Source organism: Dromaius novaehollandiae, chromosome 19 (assembly GCF_036370855.1).
Source record: "Dromaius novaehollandiae isolate bDroNov1 chromosome 19, bDroNov1.hap1, whole genome shotgun sequence".
Lineage (NCBI taxonomy): Eukaryota > Metazoa > Chordata > Aves > Casuariiformes > Dromaiidae > Dromaius > Dromaius novaehollandiae.
In genome coordinates, this window is record NC_088116.1 from 4,791,328 (window position 1) to 4,813,487 (window position 22,160).

Consider the following 22,160-nt stretch of genomic DNA (forward strand, 5'->3'; position numbering starts at 1 on the left):
AACCCATGAGACCCCCACAGAAAGTATGTTAGCCCAACCCCAACAAAACAGAAAATTGACACAAATTTTAATATTCATATATTTTAAATCAAAACACAATTAAATATAGTATGTTTTAAGTACATGAATACTTGGGCATGAGAGAAATAAGAGGTGGTACATAGTACCAAAAACCTATACACAGCCTTTTTGCTTCTTTTCATAGATAATACAGTGTGTCTCTATACAATCAAATATTGCAACAGAATAACACTTGCTAGTCAATCAAGATATTTTGAACATTGGAGATGATTGAGTCCTTTATAAAGTGATTTTTTTTTTGCACAGGTTTGAGGAAAAAAGCAATCATAAGAGTAGAATAAAAAACCCAAAATAGAAGTGTTGTATACTAAAGATGCAGCGATAACATAATGGAGTGACACACCGAGTACTTCAGATACTCTGTAAAATTAATTCACGGGAAAGAATACAGGTGCTGTGTCACACAGTGGCTTTTTACTTAAATTAAAGGTTACACAAGTTTCAAGTGTTGTCAATATCAGGGAAAAGAAAGCCAGAAGTCATTAAAAATTATTTTTCTTTATAAACCAAACATCTGGAATTAGATACTAGCTTGGTCTCAGGACAACAAGCTATGGAGAATGGCAGTAATACATGGCAGCAACTACTTTTTTCCTTGGTTGTGGAAGAAAGAGGAAAGAAAACAGAGCAGTCTACTGGGTACAATCTCCTCAAAACGTGGGCTGCACCGGGAGCTGTGGCTCAGGAACGGGGGCTGCACAAGTGCAAGCTCGGCTTGCAAGTCTGCTGTGCGTCAGAAGCAGGGAATGTGTGTGTACGCGTGTGCAAGAGCTTGACAAGGAAGAGTTACACTGTCCAGGCTTCACTCCTCATCATTCTATGCTCCCTTCAAAGTTAATGTAAGTATGAAGTAAAATACATTTATCTTACAGTTGAATACTCAGCTATTTCAAGTAAGGAAAAATAAAACTTAGAACTTTTAAGGTCATTCACTGCCAATGAATTCACGGCTTCAGGTTCACTTCTCCAATGGTCAAGTGTCAGGGAGATATCCCGTGGCCTTTGCAATTACGTGTTTAAAAATTACAAGTAGTAGAACTAGAAACTACAGCAAAACCTTCCCCATCCTTGGTGTGGCTTGTGTCCCATTCCAGATATTTTGCTTAAAAGTCTTTTTGAGACAGGGTCAAGTATTTGTGAAGTTGAGCACAGTTTCTCAGTGACACGTTCATAAACTGTGTCTTCATCTCTTTAAAAAACATCATTATTGTGAATGCCGTATACAACAGGAAAAAGTGTTTCTTTGCTCTCTACAGTGGAGGTACAGGATTGCTTCTTTTTAATTCTTCCTTACAAATGAGGGAGATATCGGCGGTATGTAGTAACAGTGCTTTGCTTTTATTGGCTGTGTTAAAGAATCCACCAAAAGGGAAAGTTCACTCATTCTCAAAGCAGAAAATTAGATTTCCTGTTCTGGCATTTAAAAATCATAGCTGGAAAAGGAAAAATATGGTTAGAGTTCATTTCACCCTAAAACATACAAGGCAATCACTCAGTAGAAAGACATTTTGTGTTTGCAAATGTTGGAAGCCAGGTAAGCTGATGAGTTTGGGAGGGGGAGAAAAAACAAACACCTGCCCCCCCTTACCCACCCCAACCCCCCCACAAACAAACCTCAACCTTCCCATTACTGTAGCTATACTTGCTTAATTGAATCTAGAGTATGTGCAGCTGCTTGATATTTCTAAATACTGTGCTGAGTGACCTTTTCAACTAGCTAGATTGGAATTACATCATTTACAGCCAAGCTATTAAGTGAAATTATTATACAAGTCTTTTAAACATAACTGCTCTAGAAATAGGAAAACAGTCACATAGTGAAATTATGGACCCATTAGTTCAGGCTTATCACTGGGCTTTGGTACATGTTTACTTTCCTTAATTAAAAAAGTGCAAGTTTTTTTCTGTTTGGTTTTTTTTGTAATTGTTGTTAGAGATGTCTGGAAGCCAGAAGCACCAGTTAACTTGGTAAACCGCTCGCTGTCTTCATGATTTCACAAAGTGCAACTGTTGCATCACAGCTGTTTTGTAACACAGAACACACAGACTCATACAACAGCAAAGCCACTAAGCATCGATGTACAATGCCACAGTGCTAGTCTATCAGCAGGGCTACTGTATTTTTTTTTTTTTTAAACAGCATAGACATAGCACAGTGCTAATTTAGCACACTCAACAAGACAACTTGCTAGCTCTCAAGTAAGCTTTGGTGTTACTTTAGACAAATATACTAGCATTCACTAACAGGAAATAGCAAACGTAAACTCAAATAAGAAGTTACAGTATTGATCCTGAACTATAAATCACCCTTTTAACTAACAAGGCAGTTTTAAAATTGTCTTTGTTCCTTTACATTCTTTATAGACTTGTACAGGAGTACCACTACAAGTATCTGTCAAGAAATTCCAACCACACCATATGTAGGCTGAAACACTTCCAACCTTTGCTGGAAGTCCTGTCACACTACTAACCTGAACCCAAACTAGCGGGGGTTTCAGATGCACTAGCACAGCGAGCAAAAGCTCTGCTCCTCCCACAGTTTAGCTAAAGTCAGACAGTAAGGGCACACAGTGTTTCTACCCTCTTACCTTTGTAACCTTCTCCGAATGCTGCTCACATTGTGCCTGCTGCATAACATCATTGACTATCATCTTTGCTATCCTCCAAGCCATCTCTTCTTGAGCCTGCCGTAGAAAAAGAAACAACATCCCAAATACAGGTAGTTTGAAGTTCTTAAAATTACAAAACAGTGCGCTCAGCACAATTCACAAGCTAAACCCTACAGACATGGTCAACCTTCATAACTCTGACTTGTAGTAAACATATCTTCCCTTGATGAAAATGTGGCTGGTTTCCAAGTACAGCATTAGCTTTAATTAATGTATTTATAGTTTGATCCAATTTCCAAGAGAGTTAGTGAAATCTTCAGACTTATCTTTTGGGGACTTGCCCAAGCCCCTCTGAAGGGGAAAAATGCAGCCTTTAATCCACATACAGAGGTCATTTCACAGTAAAAACCAAAGAATGATAGTACCTCTGCTCTTATTCGCAGATTATTTCTCTTGGGGCAGGGGGAAGGGAGACACACTCCACCCTTGACTGGGTTATCCTAAAAACTAAAATAATGGATAACTGTCTGTTAGTTAAAACAGCAAGCACTTTGGGCAAAGTGCTCCTTGGCAAAGGACAAACTGGTTTCACAAGTGCAATTCAGTAATATTTAGCCTGCAGAGACTGACAGTTCTGGTTGGTCCGAGTATCAGAAAGATACTCAGAGAAAACAACCAGGATTAAGAACCTGAGCACTCCATTTCCCTAACCTGAATTTGAAGCAAGCCACAAGGACAACATAAAAAGACACACCTCATCCGTGTTTCCTTGAACCCATTTCTTCATTGCTTGTGAAAACATGGACCCTAGTTGAGATAGACAGCAAGCAAGGTACATTAGCAAACTCTGCAGCACATCTCATTTCTCTTCTCTGTAAACACGTACTTGCTTCTATCCTGAAGGGTTTGCACTGCTAGCATTAGAGAACACAAGAGCAGCATGAAGGACGAGGGATTACCAGGATTCATGGTTCACTAGGCGCTGAGCCCAGACCATTCTTTCCCAGCAACCGGACTTGAAAAGCAGCATTAACAGCAGATCTCAAAGTGGGTAGGAAGCATGTAGAGAGCTGAAGTTTTTTCATCTTGAGATCAAATCCTTGAAGGTTTGATCATCAGCTCGGCTGATAGCAGCTTTTATGCCTGCCAGGTTCCATCAACAGCTCCGACTCCCACAGGCTGTGCATACTCCCAGGAGTCCAGCTGGACCAGAAACGCAGGATTTGGCTACAGAACTGGGCCAGAGATAGGTTTTGCCTCGGTACAGGATGATCCCCTAAGCATCTCTATTTGGCTTAAAACAGATCTGGAAAGAGTCAAGAGTTTTGCTCACCTTGACTAAAGCAAGGGAAAGGACAGTTCTGCAGATGTTTACAGAAACAGAGAGAAAGGAAAGCAAACCTTTTGATTTCTTGACATCAGGCTCTGGTTCAGATTCTCTGATGAACTGTCCCAGATCACTGACTCGTCCAAATGTCATCTTCCTGAAGAGAGAAGTAGTAAAAAAAACCACACGGGTTACCAAGAGAACTCCAGCACTATGGAAAGTTATCAATCAGCAAAACAAAAATCTCACTACAATAAAGACTCTAGCGTCAGAAGACTGACATTTTACCAGTTACCACCTTTTCCACCTAAAGTTGATACATTGGGAAAAGTTTCCCACTCTCCATGTTTATCTGAATTCTAAGTATATCTTAAGATTTCTAGAAACTGAAAGTAAGCAAGCACTTCAATGACTCAATCATGTAATATCAAAAGGCAGTGCAAACAAGTGCTCTACAGTATCACAGAAACATTTCATTAGGGAACAACCAAATTACAGTACTTGGAAGCACAGCAGACTGGTATGCAGTAGAAAAGCAAGGTAGCTAGAGAAACAAAGAATTTCTGTTTGAGACCCACAGAGCAGAAGAGCTTCATATCAAAGAGCAACTTAAGAAACAGAAGAATAGCTGCGCAATCTGCTAATGAAATGAAGTACAAGCTCTTCTTTATATGGCAGTAGGGAGAAATCAATGCTGTATATTACAGTATCAAAGTCTTCCAAGCTTGTTCTTTCCTATTCCAAACCCAAACAGGAACTACTAGTTATATTTTGGAGCCAGAGAGGAATATCTAGGAGAAAGAAAAACAATTGGAAGTATTTTTCTGACTGCTGTTCTCATCAGAGAAACATTCACCGTGACATTGGCATTAAATTGCACTACTGAAAAAACAACTTACTTTCAAGTATTGAGACATATACCAAGATTGCAACATCTTGCATTTAAGTGCACTCTCAATGCAGAAGGACACAACAAAAATGAAACAGAGGTGAAACATACTCAAAAGAATGAGATACACTGAATGAACCTTACCCTGCATATGTTCGTTGATATAAAGATTCTGGATCCAGACTTGCAGCATCTACAATTATTGCTTCATCAAAATTTTTCAGGATTTTAACATTAGCCTTTTTGACATTGGACTACAAACAAAAATTCTAAATATTAGTGCCCAATGCAGACAAACTAGTAGCTTCTTAACAAAACTGCTATTTTAGTGCTTTTACAGTTTGACAAATCCCTGTGAAGTCTCTATGCAAGCATAAAAAAATTAAGAGAACATCTACACAAATGATGAATTCCTAACTCAGCAGGACATTGTTCTTAAACAGAGGATGATAAAGTTACATGAACAGAGCCAAACACACAATGTACAGGTCAGCATACATGTATGTAGAGACTGCTGTCTAAGCATCACCAATTGAATAGATCTGTGTGCGCATGCAAATTATTTGCTTCTGAGTGCATAACACTGAGCTACCTCAAAAGCAGCAGCAACTGCACTCACCCCTGCCATGTACTTGGCAAGCAGCTCCCATGAAACACAGTGTGCTCCCCCGTACAGAGAGAACATGCATTTACCTTTCAGTCTACAGTATTTGTAAAAGATTATGAAAAAAAAAAAAAACACCCAAGGAAACATTTGAGCAACAGCAGGGAGAGCACAAAAGCACAGCAATCTACTAGCACCTTATCTTGGAACAGAAACACTAATGGTAGCTGCCTTGTAAAGTCCTGTTGGTCTGCACTAAGTGCTGTTCTTTATGCAAAAGTACAAAGCCCTAGTGACCCTTCTATGCAGATAAGTAGGAATGCACGCCACAAAAATGCAGCACTTGGTTCAGGCTATCAGTCATCAGGATTTTTCCAAGATAATCAGAACACAGATTTTATTCCCTACTTCACAATTTCATTAGAAGGTATAAAAAAATAAAAGCAGGTAGTACAGCTTCCATGTTGCTCGAAACACAGAAAGTCAATATTGTCAATCTAGACACTGTAATTTAAAACTCATGGTAGCGCTGCAGCCTTCAATAAAAGCAATTCAGCAGAAGCAGTTTTTGCTTAGCTTTTCTGCTCTCAGCTGGGCTTGACAGACTGAACTGGCTGCAGATAAACTAGAATCTGCTTATCTTCTCCCTCTTCCACACTGGAATTAAATAAAGCTAGAATTTTTGGAATAGGCAACTCAGTTAAAAATGCATCTCATTACGTGGATGGTTTCATATCGTAAAGCGTTCCACTGCCCACTTCTGAGGCTAGGCCCACATGTGAACACAGCTCTCAAAGTGGCATCGCGAAGGAGATTAAGAAGAAAGATGCTGGTCTGTGGCCAGAGACCCACACAAAACGAACTCAGTGGCCACCTCTCAATGACACCGGAAAGGTAGCAGAGCCAAAGGGGTGCAGTTACATACTCGTTTCTACACAGCACGGTGAAGAACCAGCTACATAGCTCTAATCATGCTTAATGAATGATTAGAAAGCTCTCTGCTTTACCCAGCAATGAACATTTAAGTCTTTATTCCTAGCTTTATATCAAACTATATGTATGCAAACAAAATTCAGATATCACCCCCTGAAAAGCCGCATAATACAGTAAACTGTCAGAGGTCTCTTTTGGGAATGTCAGGAGTCTGGCCATTTTCTATCAACTGACACAGCTAACTAGCTTGAGCACGACAGTATGGAAAATCTGCTGAGACAACTTGTGAACACCAGCTAGTCAGATATTAACTGTCATTGCTCTATGCCTGAGCAGAGGACTTCTGCCCTAAAGAGTCCACTCAGTGCTAGGATTTAAGGTCTGCCACTTCAATGGAATTGAGCACACAATTTGCATACTTATATTTAAATTCTACAGCATATTCACAACATCAATTTTTGCCTAAAGGTATAACTTTTGCCTAAAGATATATTGTTAAAGAAAAAAAAGCAAGCTTGTTTCTAATGAAAAGCATTAAGTGTTACAGTACTACAGAGCAGTCTTCAGCTAGTATTAATAGCTTAACTCCTTGAATCAAAGTTCTGCTTTTAATAAGTGGTAAAAGACTTTGGGTACAGAAAATACAATAAATAACTTCTACTTGCTATTGATTTCAGATAAATAGTTTTTGGCATAGATTAAATGTGTCTTTAAAATGAAATGGGAAGCTTAAAATTACAAAATGTTTCCTTAAAGGGTGCAAACTTTGATTTCAATATAGAAAAGTGACTGCACTATTTATTAGAACAGAATCAAAACAAGAAACTCCTACCTGGGAGGCAGAGCCATCAGGGCCCCCTATCTGAGAATCGCTGTCAGGAGAGCTACTGGGGCCTTGAATACTCAGTGCAATATTCCCTCCTGGAAATTCATCTCCTCGTACTGAATGGATGAGATCATTCAAGTATTTGTAATAGAGGTTGCTGGACAAGAAACCAGGTAAAAAAACCTGAGAGACAGAAGAATGAGGCCTCTTTAATCAACAAAGCCAGTCTGCGTGACTACTATAGACCATTTATAGAACAGAAAGGTCAACTGGACATCTCAGTCCTGTGTAGAGGCACAGAAGTGTACATCAACAGAATTATTCTGCATTAGCTGTTGCACTGCTATAGATTTGAATCCTACTTCAGAATGAAGCAGCAAGAACAGCCATATGTTAGCTAAACCCTCCCCAGATGGGAACCAAAAGTTCAGATTATTTTCCCCTAGAAAGGCCTGACATCCCAATACTTTTACAGGTATTTCGCTATGCTGTCCAAGAATCAACGGCAGCTCCAGAAGCAAACCATTCATCTCCAGGTACCCCAGGGTTACACTATAAACACAGCATTGGTACGTGCCTTGCAAATAACTGCTACCGGCCAGCTGTGGTGTAGCATCAGACAGAGGAGTGATAAGGAAGGACAATTTTCAAAAGATACAATAAGCTGTTGATGGCAATTGATATGGGAGGGAATTCGTTACTTCCATTAAAATGTAACAGTCACCCAAGACAAATGTTTCACAGAGAATCAACAGAAGACATGTGGGTTGTATCTTTTCAAATTAGGCTGGAGAAAATTTAGCTAATATTGTTATATTATCCAGGTAAAAAGGAAGTCAGTAAAAGAACAGGACAAATCAGAGATGCCGAGGGGAATACTCGACACACAGCAGAATCTCCCCATCATCTTCACTAACTACCAAAAACAGTTTGAAGAAGGTATCTCACCGTCTCCATAGTAGTCCAGGCCTGCCGTAAGGGAGTAGTGAAACAGTTAGGGAGGGGACCACCTTCCCTGCAGATGTTGGATTCAATCTCCAGCCTCACAGAGTCATCAAACCCAAGAGGATGCGTGGCTTGAAGGGAGAAGTATCTGCAGCACAGGTTAGGGGAAGAAAGCGACACAAAAGGATTTCCAGAATTTTGCAGGTGGTTAGTAACTACTTTTCCCACTGAAGTTAATCATGCTGCAGCCACTAGATGGTGCTGCTTCAAAAATGCAAGTACAACCGATTCTAAGTGTCAAGAAAGAAAAACCCAATTCACAGAAATGTTTTTGATAAAGCTTGACTCTGAAGATACAGGTAAAAGAGAGTCATGTGACTACTGATGAGCAGAGTCTCACACACACACACACACACTTTGTAATAGGGCAAGGAAGCAGCAAACACCCAGAACTGCAGCAGCATTTGCTCTTTTAATCACATCATTAAAAACAGTTTGTGGATGAAGTGTGTGGGGGGGTGGCTGACAAGGTGAAAATGAAGGAAATTGTTCATTTCCTCTCCAATTATTATTTCCTATTAGGGCAATAATTTGACAAACTCGCACTTAAGCTTAAGAACAAACTTCTTCCTGGAAGCAGTTTTGATGTCTGTCCTTCAGTTGCATAATTGGTAAGCTGAAGCACAAAAGGGAAAAAAGTTACACCACTGAGAGCAAGGGGAAAGTCTACACTAAAGAGGATCTGTTTGCTTCCTTAAAGAAAGGAAAACAAACAAAGAAAAAGAAAGAACCCCCAGACAAAACCCCTCAAAACCAGTTTTGAAATATTAAGAAGAAGCACTATTTTGGCTTGCTTTTAATGTCCTGGCAGGACTCCTATTTTGTGCGGTAAAAGCTCTTGAAGCCTCTTTTAAACGGATAGCAGTATCCGAACCTTAACATTTTTCTACAGCAGCTATGCAGCTGCTATTAGCATTAAAGTTTTTCCAAATGACTACCAATTGGCTTTGATATCTTATGAGAAACACATTAGTTCTCAAGCAACCAAGTCCTGGAAATAAAGATTTTGTGTTCTTAGACAAAATTCAGTAAAAGGATTTTCTCTTTATGCATAAAATAAAAAGTTCTTGTCTGCATACACTGGAGGCTGCTGTAATAAACGGGCATTTCAGCATATGTTAAGACAACAGCAGAAGAATGCAAGGCATAGTTTGAAAATGAAAAGTGCCTTTTGCACAATGCAACAGAAAGATACACAGATAAAATTACAGCTTCAGAAGTAAATAATTGTTGAACTCACTCACTTGTCATATAAAATCATAGCATCGTTCTGTGCTTCTTGCCCATCGTATTGACCTTCTTTGGCAGCAAGCTGAGACTGGAAGTTATCTGCTGCCAACCAGAACTGCAACACATTAACTGCGTCTTCCTTTTCCATATACTAAAAGGGAAATTAGAAAAAAGAAGAAAAATTAAAGCAGAAGCTTTAGCAAGAAACTACAGCAAGCACAGACAAACCTGCTCCTTCCCATTTTAAATAAATGTAGTCCATATATCAATGATACAAAATTGTCACCAGAGGATAAAAATATTCTGATTTTTCAGATACAGCGTTGCAGACAGATTTAGCCTGCTCAGTTTGTTAAAGAAACAAACTAGTGAAGTCTCTTTTCCTTAGTGATTTTCAAATTTAGTTTCCAAACATTTTAGCTATTTGTATCGTATTAGAGACAGAAAACCCATTTTCAAGCTATGCTTAACTTACACTGAACACAGCATATTGTCTGTTCCTCACAGCTTGCTGCTTCAAACCATATTGGCTTGTCAGACTATCAGCATGAGTATTTTACTACTAACAGATGATTCCCTAAAGGTTATACAACTTTTACATTTAATCTATCACATTCTGATCTCCTCTCTAAGCAAAGCTAGAGAATTATTCTTTATCTGTAAAAGGGTCACAAAGAACAGTACTTTGCTTAAGGCTTTCAAAGCCACAGCTTCATTTGGCAAGATGAAGAAGTCTGTGTCGGAGCTTCTACAAAGCAAAGAAACAAGAGTGGCCACTAAACTGGAGATGATGTACATTAATATTCATTCTACAATATGGTGTAGAAGTTCAAGCATTTGCAATAATTCTACATAGACAGGAAGCTGCTAATGCATTTTCTCTCAGAACAACATACACCTCAGTTTTTTTCTTATATAGAGGTATCTTTATTAAAGCCTTCAGGGCATGGATGTTTTCCCACTTGATAGAAAGGAAAAAACCCAAAGAATAAAAAACATGCACCCCTGACACTTACCTCGGAGAAATAAAACAGGGCTGATTCACAGAAAAGTATGTCAGCCAGATAAACAGTTCCACTAGTCAGCACCTCAATCTGGTATTTACAGAAATGATGACTTCGCAAAAATTCACTAAAGTGCCTGCACACGGACAGAATAATAGTTAGCAAGAGCCAATAGCATCAAGGCACTTTATGAACCAGCTAGTTCTTACCTCAGAAGTCTTATAATTTTAGTCTGACAAAAGCAAAACCACCAAGAAACAATACAGGGTATATGAACATCACAAAAATGATATAAAGAACATAGTAACAGCACACACAAAAGTTCAACAAGTGATCATAAAAATGGATTCGGAGGAAGATACTTGAAGACAGTTTAAAATATAGGAGACTGCATGGAAAAGTTACTTTACAGTTATGTCTTCACAGACATTTTATGGAACTGTGTTTTGCAAACGGACAGTATACATGAGAAGCCAAACCATTCAATCAACTTACTCTTGTTCCATTGCATTAAACACTATTGACTGTGCTGTAACAAAACAGTTAGGATCCACTTGTCCATCTTCCCCACAAATCTTTGCTGTAAAGAGAGACCAGGTTAATTTAAATGTGTGTTTGGTTTAATGAGCTGAAGGACACAAGTGATGACTAGTTAACGGAAAACTGCAGTTCAAATCCACTAGAATCAGTTGGCTCTGACTGCGCAAAGAGCTTTTAGAAGACATGAGCACTGTTTTCTATAGCATTACAGATAGCTCGATGATGATACTCTGGCTAAAATACTGTATTGAGACAGATCTGGATTCACCAAATAGCTACCTGGAATTCTTTAACTAATTTAAGAAAAGTCTATGAAGGTTCTTCAGGGAATATTGCACAGGATTACTGAAAGTGCTATTTGTAATGTGTTTATATGCTATCAAGATAAGCATGAGGAAATGTTCTGCAACTATCTTTTTACCACTGACTTTAAAATTCATAAAAACAAAAAGAAATACCTTTATGTGTGCATGTGGGGGTGTATTAAACATTTACGGAGAAGGAGGCGTTCTAAAGTAGGAGATGGTATATATTCTTACCAACTATATCGTTTCTCATTGCCTCTGTAATTGGTATTGGTTTAGCAGCATCTGGAGAAATATATTTGGTAAAAGTACTAACTGCGTCCCGTTCTATACCTACAAAGAGGAAACACAGAATCAAACTTTAAATTCACTGGCATAGGTCTAAAAAGAGGAGTGAATAACAAACATCTGTTCTCCATAAAAGCAAGTATCTGATTAACAGTGACAGTTTATTTCCCATGAAGCTTTCAGTGCACTAGTCGATACTTTGCTACTGGCAAACTACCATGACTGTGTTATCTATAGCCAGGTCACAATAAGCCCACAATGAATCAACTAGCAAGATGGAGTAAAACAATCTAACTCTTAATTTCCTACCACCAGACAGACAGCACCTCTTCCTCAGCTGCACACCTTCATCCCAATAGAAATCTATCTGCAGCAAGAGCTGTGATGATGTTCCCAATTTCTAGTCCTCACCATAGTAGAATAGAAAGCACTTGCATTACAAAGGAATTAAACAAACAAACAAAAAAAATCTTTAAACAAGATGACTCAGAATGAGATCTAGTGTACCTTTTACATGTCACCTTTCAAGAGAGAGCTGGGACACTGCTTAGGTACACAGAAAAAAAGAAAAAAAAAGATTGTCATTCTACTCCAAATTTCGTATTTCTCAGAAAAGACCCAGTTCCTTGACATTCAATATTTTCATACGTTAGAACCCAGAGGTGCTATTCACGACTCAAGTATCATTGTGTTTGTCTAAGATACTTTGCGGCTGAGGTTACATATTGTGGAACTATATGATAACCAGCTATACAAGAGAGACAAATAGCAAGAGAAAGGGATGCAACATAAGGAAACAGTTGGGCAAACGAGAGGAACCAATATGAAGAAAGGAGTATTTCCTTTTTTGTCTGTAAGCTTTCACAAACAAGGGAGGACTGAGTAGGTGCAGAGTAAAGAAAACAGGTTACTGTGCATGTAGCTTACTATCAGAAGTAAATATTTTAATTTCATCCTTACTTCCAGTAGCCTTTGAAGAGGTGGACTCCAAATGAGAACAAATCAGTTACAAGGGGAGGAACTCTATCAAATAAATCTAAGAACAGAAAGAGTACGTTCCATACAAAATCTCTACAAATCTTTTCGCAACCATTACTTATGCCATTTTACATGATACAGGACATTTATCTTCCATGGAAATTATCACTTCTCAGCCCCACCATCATCCAAATTTTATGCAATACTTTTAAATTGGGGCAGAGGGAAGAGAAGGGGGAAAACAGGACATTGCAATGCTCATCTTTATTTCTTAAGATTACACATGTAGGAACAGAAGTAAACTAAGTTTTTCAGAATATGTAATGATTCTGAAGTTTCTTCAGTGGCACATTTATTTTTTAAGCAACCAGACAGTCAAACAATACATAGATCTTAAATTGACCATTAGCTTATTCAGAACATTAACATTACCCATTTTCAAAATTATTTTCCTCCTCCCAACACCACACGATACTTACGAAGAACACAGGAAAAATGAGGCCGCTTACCATACCACACCAGGCAAGCAGCAGCCAGTACGACCCCATCCCACCACTTTCAGAGAAAGTTAATACGTGACACTTACTTTTCATTAGTTTTCCTGACAAGTCCTTTAGTGCAGACGAGGGACTGTTTCTATTTGATACTGTAAGCTTGGAAGATTCTTGCTGATCAGCTGGAACAGAATGGGTCCCTGTCTCAGATTTTCTCAGACAAAGAACACCGGCATTATCACTCTCCTGACCTGACAGCACGTGGTTCTGGCTGTTGCTATTTCTGTCGCTCTTGCCTGGAGCCACTGGCTTGGTCCTGAGCAGATGGGCTGTGCTAGAATCCTCCAGTCTCTCTTCAAGCAATCCAGTTGGAGAAGACGACATGATTTCCTGCTGTTTTGAGGGAGACACTGGCTCTGCCAAAGAACTCTGCTTAACTGTGTTCAGGCTATGTGCTCTTATGCGGGACCATGTCGTGGAGTGAAAGCTTTCGGCCTCTAACCAAAATTTAACCAAGTGTTCCATTCTACGTAGTTCCATAAACTGGATAAAATAAGGGAGGGCTACATTGTCCTGCAAAACTTGTTCAAGGGTCTTTGAAAGGCTTGATTTGGTCTCCTGGGCCTGATAATTCAGACACGATCTGCCTAAAGAGAAATATCAAGGGAATGACTCTGTATTACACTACAGGCATTGGTGTTTGATACAAAAATGTCTTGGGATGCAGTTGCTGAAGAGACGATTCTAAGGACTGCAACATACACTTGAAATAAAACATATTTCCTGCCAGTAAACAAGTAGATAACAAAAACACGTACCACTGAACATTGATATCTGATCAATACTCTAAAAGTCCAATTCTACTATTAAAAAAAAAGAGTCTGGTCAACAAACTAATAATTTGAATCCAACAGCATCTTAAATTAAGCAAGCTCACAACCACTTTCTGTCTGATTACGTTGTGCAAGGTACAAAAAAAAAAAAAAAGGTAGCAGTGTTAAGATGTTGTTCCACATTCTGTCCTCTATATCCAATACTTTCAAATATTAAATCCATGATAGCCAAATTAAATGCCAACTGAACTCTCCCTGAAAAGTGACTACACAGGTAGATGATGTACAATGATGATAAGCCATTACAATGTGCACTCAGTCCCTTAGACATATTGCAGTCTAGCCTGCTTTTCCTTGCAAGCTACACCATCATTCATTAGTGCAATCCATCTCTAACAGTCAGTAGCTCGTACATTTAGCAGTGCCACAAGGCTTCTTCTACATGATGCTTGTTGAATATTCTCAGACACAGGGAGAAAACTAATCAGAAGACTCTCTCCATTTTCATTAGGATTTATTATTTCACTTCCAGAAATGCCCAGCTTGCAACTTAGTAGTAAACATTGTGCTGAACTTCTCATATGTCTAAATGGTTTGCATATGCATAAACATTTGCAGTTCAGCTGCAAATTCCTTACTGATTTTTATGAACAACTTTTGTATTACTTAGTTTTGTCTTGTTAAAATTAAAAAAAAAAAAAAGAAAAAAAGAAAACAAAACCCCCCCACACCCACACATGAACCAAGAGATTTGTATAATAGGGGCTTTGTAGTCTTTAGTAAAACTCATTGTCCTACTGCTTGCAACAGTTCCCTGTTGCTCCAATCATCTCCAAAGATCCATATGCTAGCGACTGGAAGCTCTGAGCTTCAGTGTCCCACATCTAAATTCTTCAACTGTGCTCAGCAGCTAAGCTCATGACTATCAGAAGTTTAGTCCAATGAAGTCTGGGTTTGATTAAGGCAATGGAAAATTGATTCCAGGTAGAGTGGCCTTAAAAATCAGATACAAGTATATCATTTTTGTCACAGAAACACAGCAATAAATTCTGAAGAATAATATACTTCATCATTTTCTTTTAATAAACCTTCTCTGCACATCACATTTACAAGATTGAGATCAAAAGACTACTTACATTTTTAGGAAATAAACTTTTAAAAACGTAACTTTATGAACTCTTTGTGTACGAACACACAAGAGAATAATACAGTCCGCACCAGATTAGATTACAGTCTGCCAAGTACACTGTTTAATAGGGACAATTACGACAATTAAAAGGACAGCAGGAGAATTTTTATAACACAATGCTTGTACATAAAGTAAAGGAACCTCCTTTATTGAGCAGGAAACAAGTATATTGTCTATTCAAAATCCTTCTAGGGGAACTTAGATGCTACCACAATAGCAATGCCAAATTTTGTTATTACCTAATCTACCTGCCTCACAACCAAGGGATGGGGAGCATACCAGTAATACAAAGCAATATTAACTGTACTGTAGAACAGATGAAGCCTTACCTAAGTCTCCAAAATGAGCAGCTTCCATGTGACTTGGCTGCTTCTTAAGGGCAGCTGTCCGACTGCTAGAAAAAGAGTCCATGTTGGCAGAGATGGCATTAATTGCCACATGGCTTGGTCCTGCAGCCTCCAGCAAGGCATGATTTCTAGTGCTTCTTTGAGGGGAATGTACTGGTATTGGAGCTGGAATCAAGACAAGAGTCATTAGAAATAACCTAAGACCCCTTCTATGCAGTATCCAATGCTAAGCACCCCAAGATAAACTGGAGAGTTTGCATGTGTCAGTCTTATTAAAAACCTACTGTACCACTGGGTGTCATCTTTGATCAAGTTCAGATAAGAGTAAAGATAACAGAAATAAACAAGACTTATTACAGCAAGAATAAGCTCACCAAGAGATCAGAAAGCTACCATCCCCCTTTATCTTATCTACTCAGCAGCTAAACAAAGGACTTCAAGCTTAAGTTTACACACAAAATATTATTTCTGAGTCTTCCTGGTTCCTTGATAACCACTATCATAGCAGTCTAATATTTTGTCAACAATACAGTTTAGTTGCAATGGTCACGGCAAATCCATTTTCTTACCTTTTCCAAGTTTTGTGTGTGTTCAGAAAAACCCAAACTATGAAGCTATCTGTGAGCTTTAACATGAACATTTTTTTCCAAAATAGTTTCTCTGTCCCTATTTAGTTATAGAGAAAAAAGTAATATGCAAACATCTTTGAAGAAACTCAGATGATAAGGCTTAACCTCCTCTAGCTGTTTTAGAACATGGCTGGCTACTTAAGCCCAAAGAGAACAAAGAATACTTTCCTCACATAAAATTGTCTATGAAAAGCATCAAGAAATTTTTAATTCATGATAGAGCTAAAAAAAAAATCCCATAAACATACTGATAACACTTTCAAAGACTCAGGAAATTACATCTGATTAGGATGTCATGCAAGGACATCTTTCACCCCTGACTCTTAAAAAATAAAGTGAGTCAGACGACGTGCTATCTCAGTACGCCATTCCATAATGATGTATTTCATCAAGGTGCCAAGAAAGTTTGTTTTGATGACCTCCATGCTGCATAACTTCATTTTTGTTCACAATTTTATGGCACACGATGACAGAAGCTGACAAATTCACACTTACATGTCATGGTACCAGACACCTTAAAAGCAATGGTATAGGAGAGCTATCATGTTCAAGATATTCCAAAGTGTTCCTCCAGCTGAAGTAGTTGGTACCAAGATACTGCTTGCCACCCTTTACAAAGCCTTTGGCATTTCACATCAGCAATAATGGAAAAAAAACCACAGGTTTTCTAGGCCAACGGAAGGCAGCCAGTTGCTCGGCTGATGACAGTAGCTGGGGATAACTATCTGGAAGCTACTTCTGTAGAACCATAGCTGCACTCCTCATAATTGTTGAGACTTTTGTGAATTGGACTTAATTTTGTATTATAAACATTTTGAGCAAAAGTGTTGTTTTTAATCAAAAGATCAAACACCTGTTCTAAAGTTTCTAGACAACACTACATCACTAACCTAACATCATACAGATCACAGAGCAGCTTTCTGCCAAACCGGAAAGATGCTTCCTGTTTGCTCAATGTCAGCAGCTCATGATTTATAATAAAATAAATCTGAAAATTTATTTTTATTTACACAGAGACCATACTGCAGCCTTTCCCTAGCTACCTGTTTCAGCTAGTCACTGGTCATTGTAATTACACGGTAATCACAGCATGTGCTATAAAATGGATAAGATTAACAGTTTCCTATATTTGACTTCAGAGACAGATGAACAATGTGAAAGAAGCCTTTAATTTTCTCTTGATATCCAGATAACACATTAAAAAGTACAGAAAGAGGATTTTGTTCGAGGAAGATATAAAAGCAACAGATCAGATTTACACATACTTCTTCATCTCCTTGTAGTAATGCAATAAAAACTGACAGGATAAACTAACTTGTTTTCCCATAGTTTACTGGCTTACTGCCCATCAAGATTTTTTTCTCTCCCAACAGATTGAGCAGCAAAGTTTCTGTGGCACACAGGGCACTATTACAATACCGATATATTCTGAACAAGATTCAGATCTTCAGGCTCACAAGACACATCAGTCAAAGTTAAATCAGACACTGGCACCCTATTCTGCAAATTAGGCACAGTAAAGCTGCATTTTAGAAACTGTAAAATACATGACATACTAGCATGGAATCTCAGAAGCAATTTGCTTAGATAAGGAGTAACCGCTATTTGTGAGGTGACTCAATTTTACTATCACTTTGAATTCAAGATCATGTCTGACAGTTTCTTCTGTCCTTACCGATTCAGCAAGAAGACTAGGAAAGATTAGTTACTATAAATACTTAGAATCAAGTTTTGGGTCTGCTTTGTTTTTGAGGCACAGGCCATGTTTGTGTTCAGCCATAAGGACACTGTTCTTCTAGTTAAAATAAAGATGGCAGATAATATCAGAGATAAAAATTTATAAAGAAAGTAAATATTGATCTTACTTTTAATTGCTTTCACATCTGTGGTCTTTTCTTGTTCTTTGCCTTTCACTGTAAAGTATAAAGGAAAATGTTAAGGCTATTCTGGGTGACTAACGGCATTTATACGTGAACAAACATACAATTGGAAGATGCAAACCATGATTTTGTTAAAAGTAACTTTTCAGATCTGACATCAAGTAATTGACAGAGAATTTCAAAACTCCTGTGTTGCTTTTGCTCTTCAAAAGCACAACTTTGTCATTCATACTCAGGGATTAAGTCTAAGGAAACAGTGTGTTAAATTTTCTAAAACATTCTGAAAGATGCTTTCTGTCTATATGGTTAAACCGAGGCTACATTCAAGGGTACTTTAATAAATTGCATGAACTGGAAAGAATGGCATAGATGTGTTTTAAGAGCAGAGTATCAGCAGATGTTTTCCATGAACGACAAATCAAACGTCTAAGAACAACATCTCTCTGCAATTACAGGCAGACTGGTAGAACATGCACAGTGGGAAGGATGTAAATGGAACAAGCTCCATGAAACCAGTCACTGCTCACTCTCGCTCATGAACAGATATCACAGAAGTGTTTTGGAAATTCACTATAAATAGCTAGCTCCCTCACAAACAATATTGCCTAAATATCATCAAGCATATGACAAACAACTGATGGGAAGATAGTAGCTAAAAGAAAAGCTTTTTTTAAAAACAACAAAAAAAACCCACCTTTTTTTAAAAATCAAAGGAAGATTTTAAAGAGAGAATAAGGCAATATATTTTAAAACAAAAATAAAGAAACTGAAGGAGTACATAAACACAGTGATATTTAAGCATGCAATCTACCAGTGAAACCGTCTATGGCTGCTACAGGCTGGGATTATTACTACAAATAGGTCATCTTTGACCACAGATTTTTTGAGTCCTTCCAAATTTAACCACAAATCATAACTAAGTAGAATCAAACATTTACATTACAAAACATGAACAGATTCAAAACCCCTTCCTATTCTGACCTAAGTATTTCTCATATTTTAAAGGGAAACTTCAATCTCTTGTTACATAATTGTCCTGCACAATCGTAGCTGCAGTATTATCATGCTGCCAACCTTTTCTATGAGAACTAAAAGTGTTGCAGATCTGTAAATTGGCAACTCAGCATTTAAAATTTATGCTACCGGTTAGCACATTCTCTTTGCGATAGAAAGGTTTAAGCCTCAGTTTAATGACCTGGGCTCTTTTTGCATCTGACTCTAAAAGTTCAGTTTAACTGTAAAGATAAAAAAGTGTTTAGGATAACCATTTTTTTTTTACATAACTGACTGAATGCTGCTATGCAGGAAAAGCTATCTGAAAAAACTGTACATATCTGAAATAAGGCTGAGGTAGAATGGAAATGATGCAACCTGCATACAGTATTATGAACTCTCTCTCTCTCTAAAATGATTCCAATAGTTGATTGATCAAACTGATTCCCAGCCAGCAGCAATAATTTCTGAGTTTCCACAGAAGAGTCCTCCATAAGCTTTTAGTTTAAACATACTTGTTATTTCTTACCAGCTGCCCAGTTCTTCTCCACCTGATTACCAACTTATTACTAGTAGTATAAACTCCTTGTTCACACTGCCAACCTCTTTGATACATAAGCTTCTTGTGTCACTACTTGCCTCAAGTAGGACAGAATTAAAAAGTAACAGCTGAAGACAGAGGAAAACTGGTAGATGTGACAAAAGTGCATTTTAGAAAGCAAAGTTTCACTACAGGACAAAAACAAAACCAGATGTCATTTTATGTCTGCATGCAAAATTGGCTATGGTACATGATTATCAGGGACTAGACACTTGTCAAAGTTTCCAATAGCAAAGTCCATTTGCAAGGGAGTAACACATCAAACCAACTAAAGCTGACCACGCAAGATTGGAGAATTGTAACTCACAGTTTGGAATAGAGACTGAACAAGTCTAAACTGTCCATGCATGTACTTACACAAAAAGCAACAACTTGACAGGTCAGCCAACTAATAGGGCTGTATACGTTATTTCCAAAATATCCCTAGTAAATGAGTATGCAGTCTGAATGTTTTCACCAATAACAATTTCATGATCTGCCCTCAAGCCCCCTGGCTGCTGGTCCAACTGTTATTGTTTAATTTCTCAACCTATTATCCACCCTGAATTTTACTAGACCTTTATTTTAAAAGTCCTTTCTGATCAATTATTTCACTATTATTTTTGAGATTTCTCTACATGTCAGTACTTTTATCCCTTGTTTAATTGAAAAAAGGTTATTTTTTACCCAGTGCTATATCCTCTCAAACAATGATAACACAAAGATACTGATGCTTTTTTATACAGTTTTGGACTGCACACATCTAGTCAGAGTTTTAATACAAGCCTTTATACGTTGCTTTTCTCCCAGCTGCAATGTAAAATCTTCTCTAAGAAGCATTATCTCTAATGGAGATGCATGAAACAATGTTATTTTAGGTACAACCCAGATGAAGGCTTACTTATCTCCTCTCCGTGAGGGTGCCTCTCCAGTGCATTTAGTTCTAACTGTGCTTCTCTGATCAGAGATCTTTCAATCAAACATAAATAGATACTGGATTAGACATTTCACTACCTTCTCCTTGAGAAGTTTTCTGCCAACCTTATATTGTTCCTATGATTAAGCATCAGGATGGAATACCAGCTCCACAATTCTGTCAGTGAAGCACTGGAAGATGTTTTTGGAAGAGTTTATAAGCAGCATGGAACTTATATTCTACAGCTCAACATTAATATGTAAACACCCCATAAAGGATTATAGCATTTGCAAAATCTTCAGTGCATTTCAAAGAGTTTTCAGAACTTTTTCTAATAAGAACAGAAGTTTAAACTCTTTTTCCAGGACTACTGCACTAATCTCCAAAAAGAATGAATTTTTTAACGCTGCTACTTTGGCTGAGAAAGCTTATAATAGAACATGTCAATCAGCAGCAAAAACACAGGCTCAGATAATATATTCTTTCCTTCTCAGTCTTACCTCCCAAAAAGTGCAGTTTGAGTTTCACTAATTAAGAAACACTTTAGAGGAGCGTTGGATCAGCCACTGCTGAAGAACAACGGTTCACTACCTGAGCTACCGCACCACAAGCTAGTAGAAGCGCTTTCTGAAGAGGGGCAACTTTCAACAAAAGCACTCGAACCATGTAGCTCACAGGCTGAAGGCATACCATACCATATTTTATCGCAAGCTGCAGCACCAGTGCCTTCAGGATGCTTAACTCTCAGAGGACAGTTAACCATACCTTTTTGAGCCACAGGAATATTTTGAAATTCAGGGATGCTAAAATACCTATAATTTAACTTGTGGCACATAACATCTACAAATACATTACCGAGTAGATTCATGAAAACCTTTGTCAACGACTCCTTCTCCTTTTATGAAGGACTCAGCATAACGAGGTCCCGCTTTTCATTAGGATTTTTAACTAGTGCTACAATGTATAAGGCCATTTATATTTTTACAAAAAAAAAAAGCATTTAGACGAGGACTGTAAAAGATGTATTAGTTCAGCAAAAAGTGAACCAAAAGACTCAAAAATTGCACGGAGCAACTGGCACTTCACACCAGCCTCCCTGAAAGGCACAGCAGTCACCTGCTCCAGCACCGTCAAGCTACATTTCTTCCTCAAAGGAGCGCGGAAAGCCCAGCCCGGGCGCCGCCAGCTGCAGCTCGCCGCCGCGGGGGAAGCGCCGCGCTCAGCGGGGTTCCGCGAGGCCGCCGGGGGCCCGAGCCCGGGCGGCGGGCAGCGGGCACCCCACCCCCGTAACTCAGCGCTGCAACGACCCCGAAAACGGACGCTCTGCCCTCAGCACGGCGGGAGGCAGCGGCCTCCCCCCCGCCGCCGCGGAGCCGCCGCCGGGGCAGGGCCGAGCTCGGCCGCAGGCGGCCCCCGCGCCTCCCGCCCCCCTACCTTTCCGCCTGAAGAAGGACATGGTGCCGGGGAGGGGGCGAGGCGGCCGCCGGGGAGGGGGGGAGAAGGGGAGGGAGGGGGCGAGGGCAGCGAGCCGGGCTCCCTATGAATGAGACTCCTTCCTCCGCCCGCCGCCTCCTCTCCCTCCGCCTCTTCCTCCCGCGGAGGGGCCAGCGGCCGCCATGTTGTCAACAACCGCCCCGCTCCTTCTTCCGGGGAGCGGGCGGCGCGTGAGGCATCACGGGA

General features: G+C 39.0%; 1 protein-coding gene across 3 annotated transcripts; it reads right to left on the reverse strand.

The window, feature by feature from the left end:
• Positions 1 to 61: 61 nt before the first annotated feature.
• AKAP10 (A-kinase anchoring protein 10) lies at positions 62 to 22,160 on the reverse strand. Of its 3 annotated transcripts, none has more exons than XM_064523185.1 (15): positions 21,915 to 22,160; positions 17,977 to 18,024; positions 15,465 to 15,647; positions 13,206 to 13,295; positions 11,588 to 11,686; positions 11,004 to 11,088; positions 10,521 to 10,644; positions 9,519 to 9,655; positions 8,218 to 8,362; positions 7,276 to 7,452; positions 5,051 to 5,160; positions 4,092 to 4,174; positions 3,445 to 3,497; positions 2,670 to 2,765; positions 62 to 1,514 (listed from the first exon to the last, which is right to left on the reverse strand). In XM_064523185.1, the coding sequence occupies exons 1-15, from the start codon at positions 21,934 to 21,936 to the stop codon at positions 1,509 to 1,511; spliced, it is 1,458 nt and encodes a 485-aa protein (XP_064379255.1). In that variant the 5' UTR covers positions 21,937 to 22,160; the 3' UTR covers positions 62 to 1,508. The 3 variants fall into 3 exon arrangements, with proteins under 3 accessions (XP_064379255.1, XP_025957198.1, XP_064379254.1); XM_026101413.2 differs by having other exon boundaries at positions 13,206 to 13,760; XM_064523184.1 differs by lacking the exon at positions 21,915 to 22,160 and adding an exon at positions 20,466 to 21,550 and having other exon boundaries at positions 13,206 to 13,760.

What these genes read in the sequence shown, in the direction of transcription:
- AKAP10 (XM_026101413.2), bottom strand. Translation starts at nt 21,936, where the DNA reads ATGTCCTTCTTCAGGCGGAAAG. An exon ending in GTCAGGAAAACTAATGAAAA is followed by an intron (nt 11,687 to 13,205) that starts GTAAGTGTCACG and finishes TCCTCTTTGTAG; the next exon opens with GTATAGAACGGGACGCAGTT. An exon ending in CCTGGACTACTATGGAGACG is followed by an intron (nt 7,453 to 8,217) that starts GTGAGATACCTT and finishes TCTGTCTCTCAG; the next exon opens with GTTTTTTTACCTGGTTTCTT.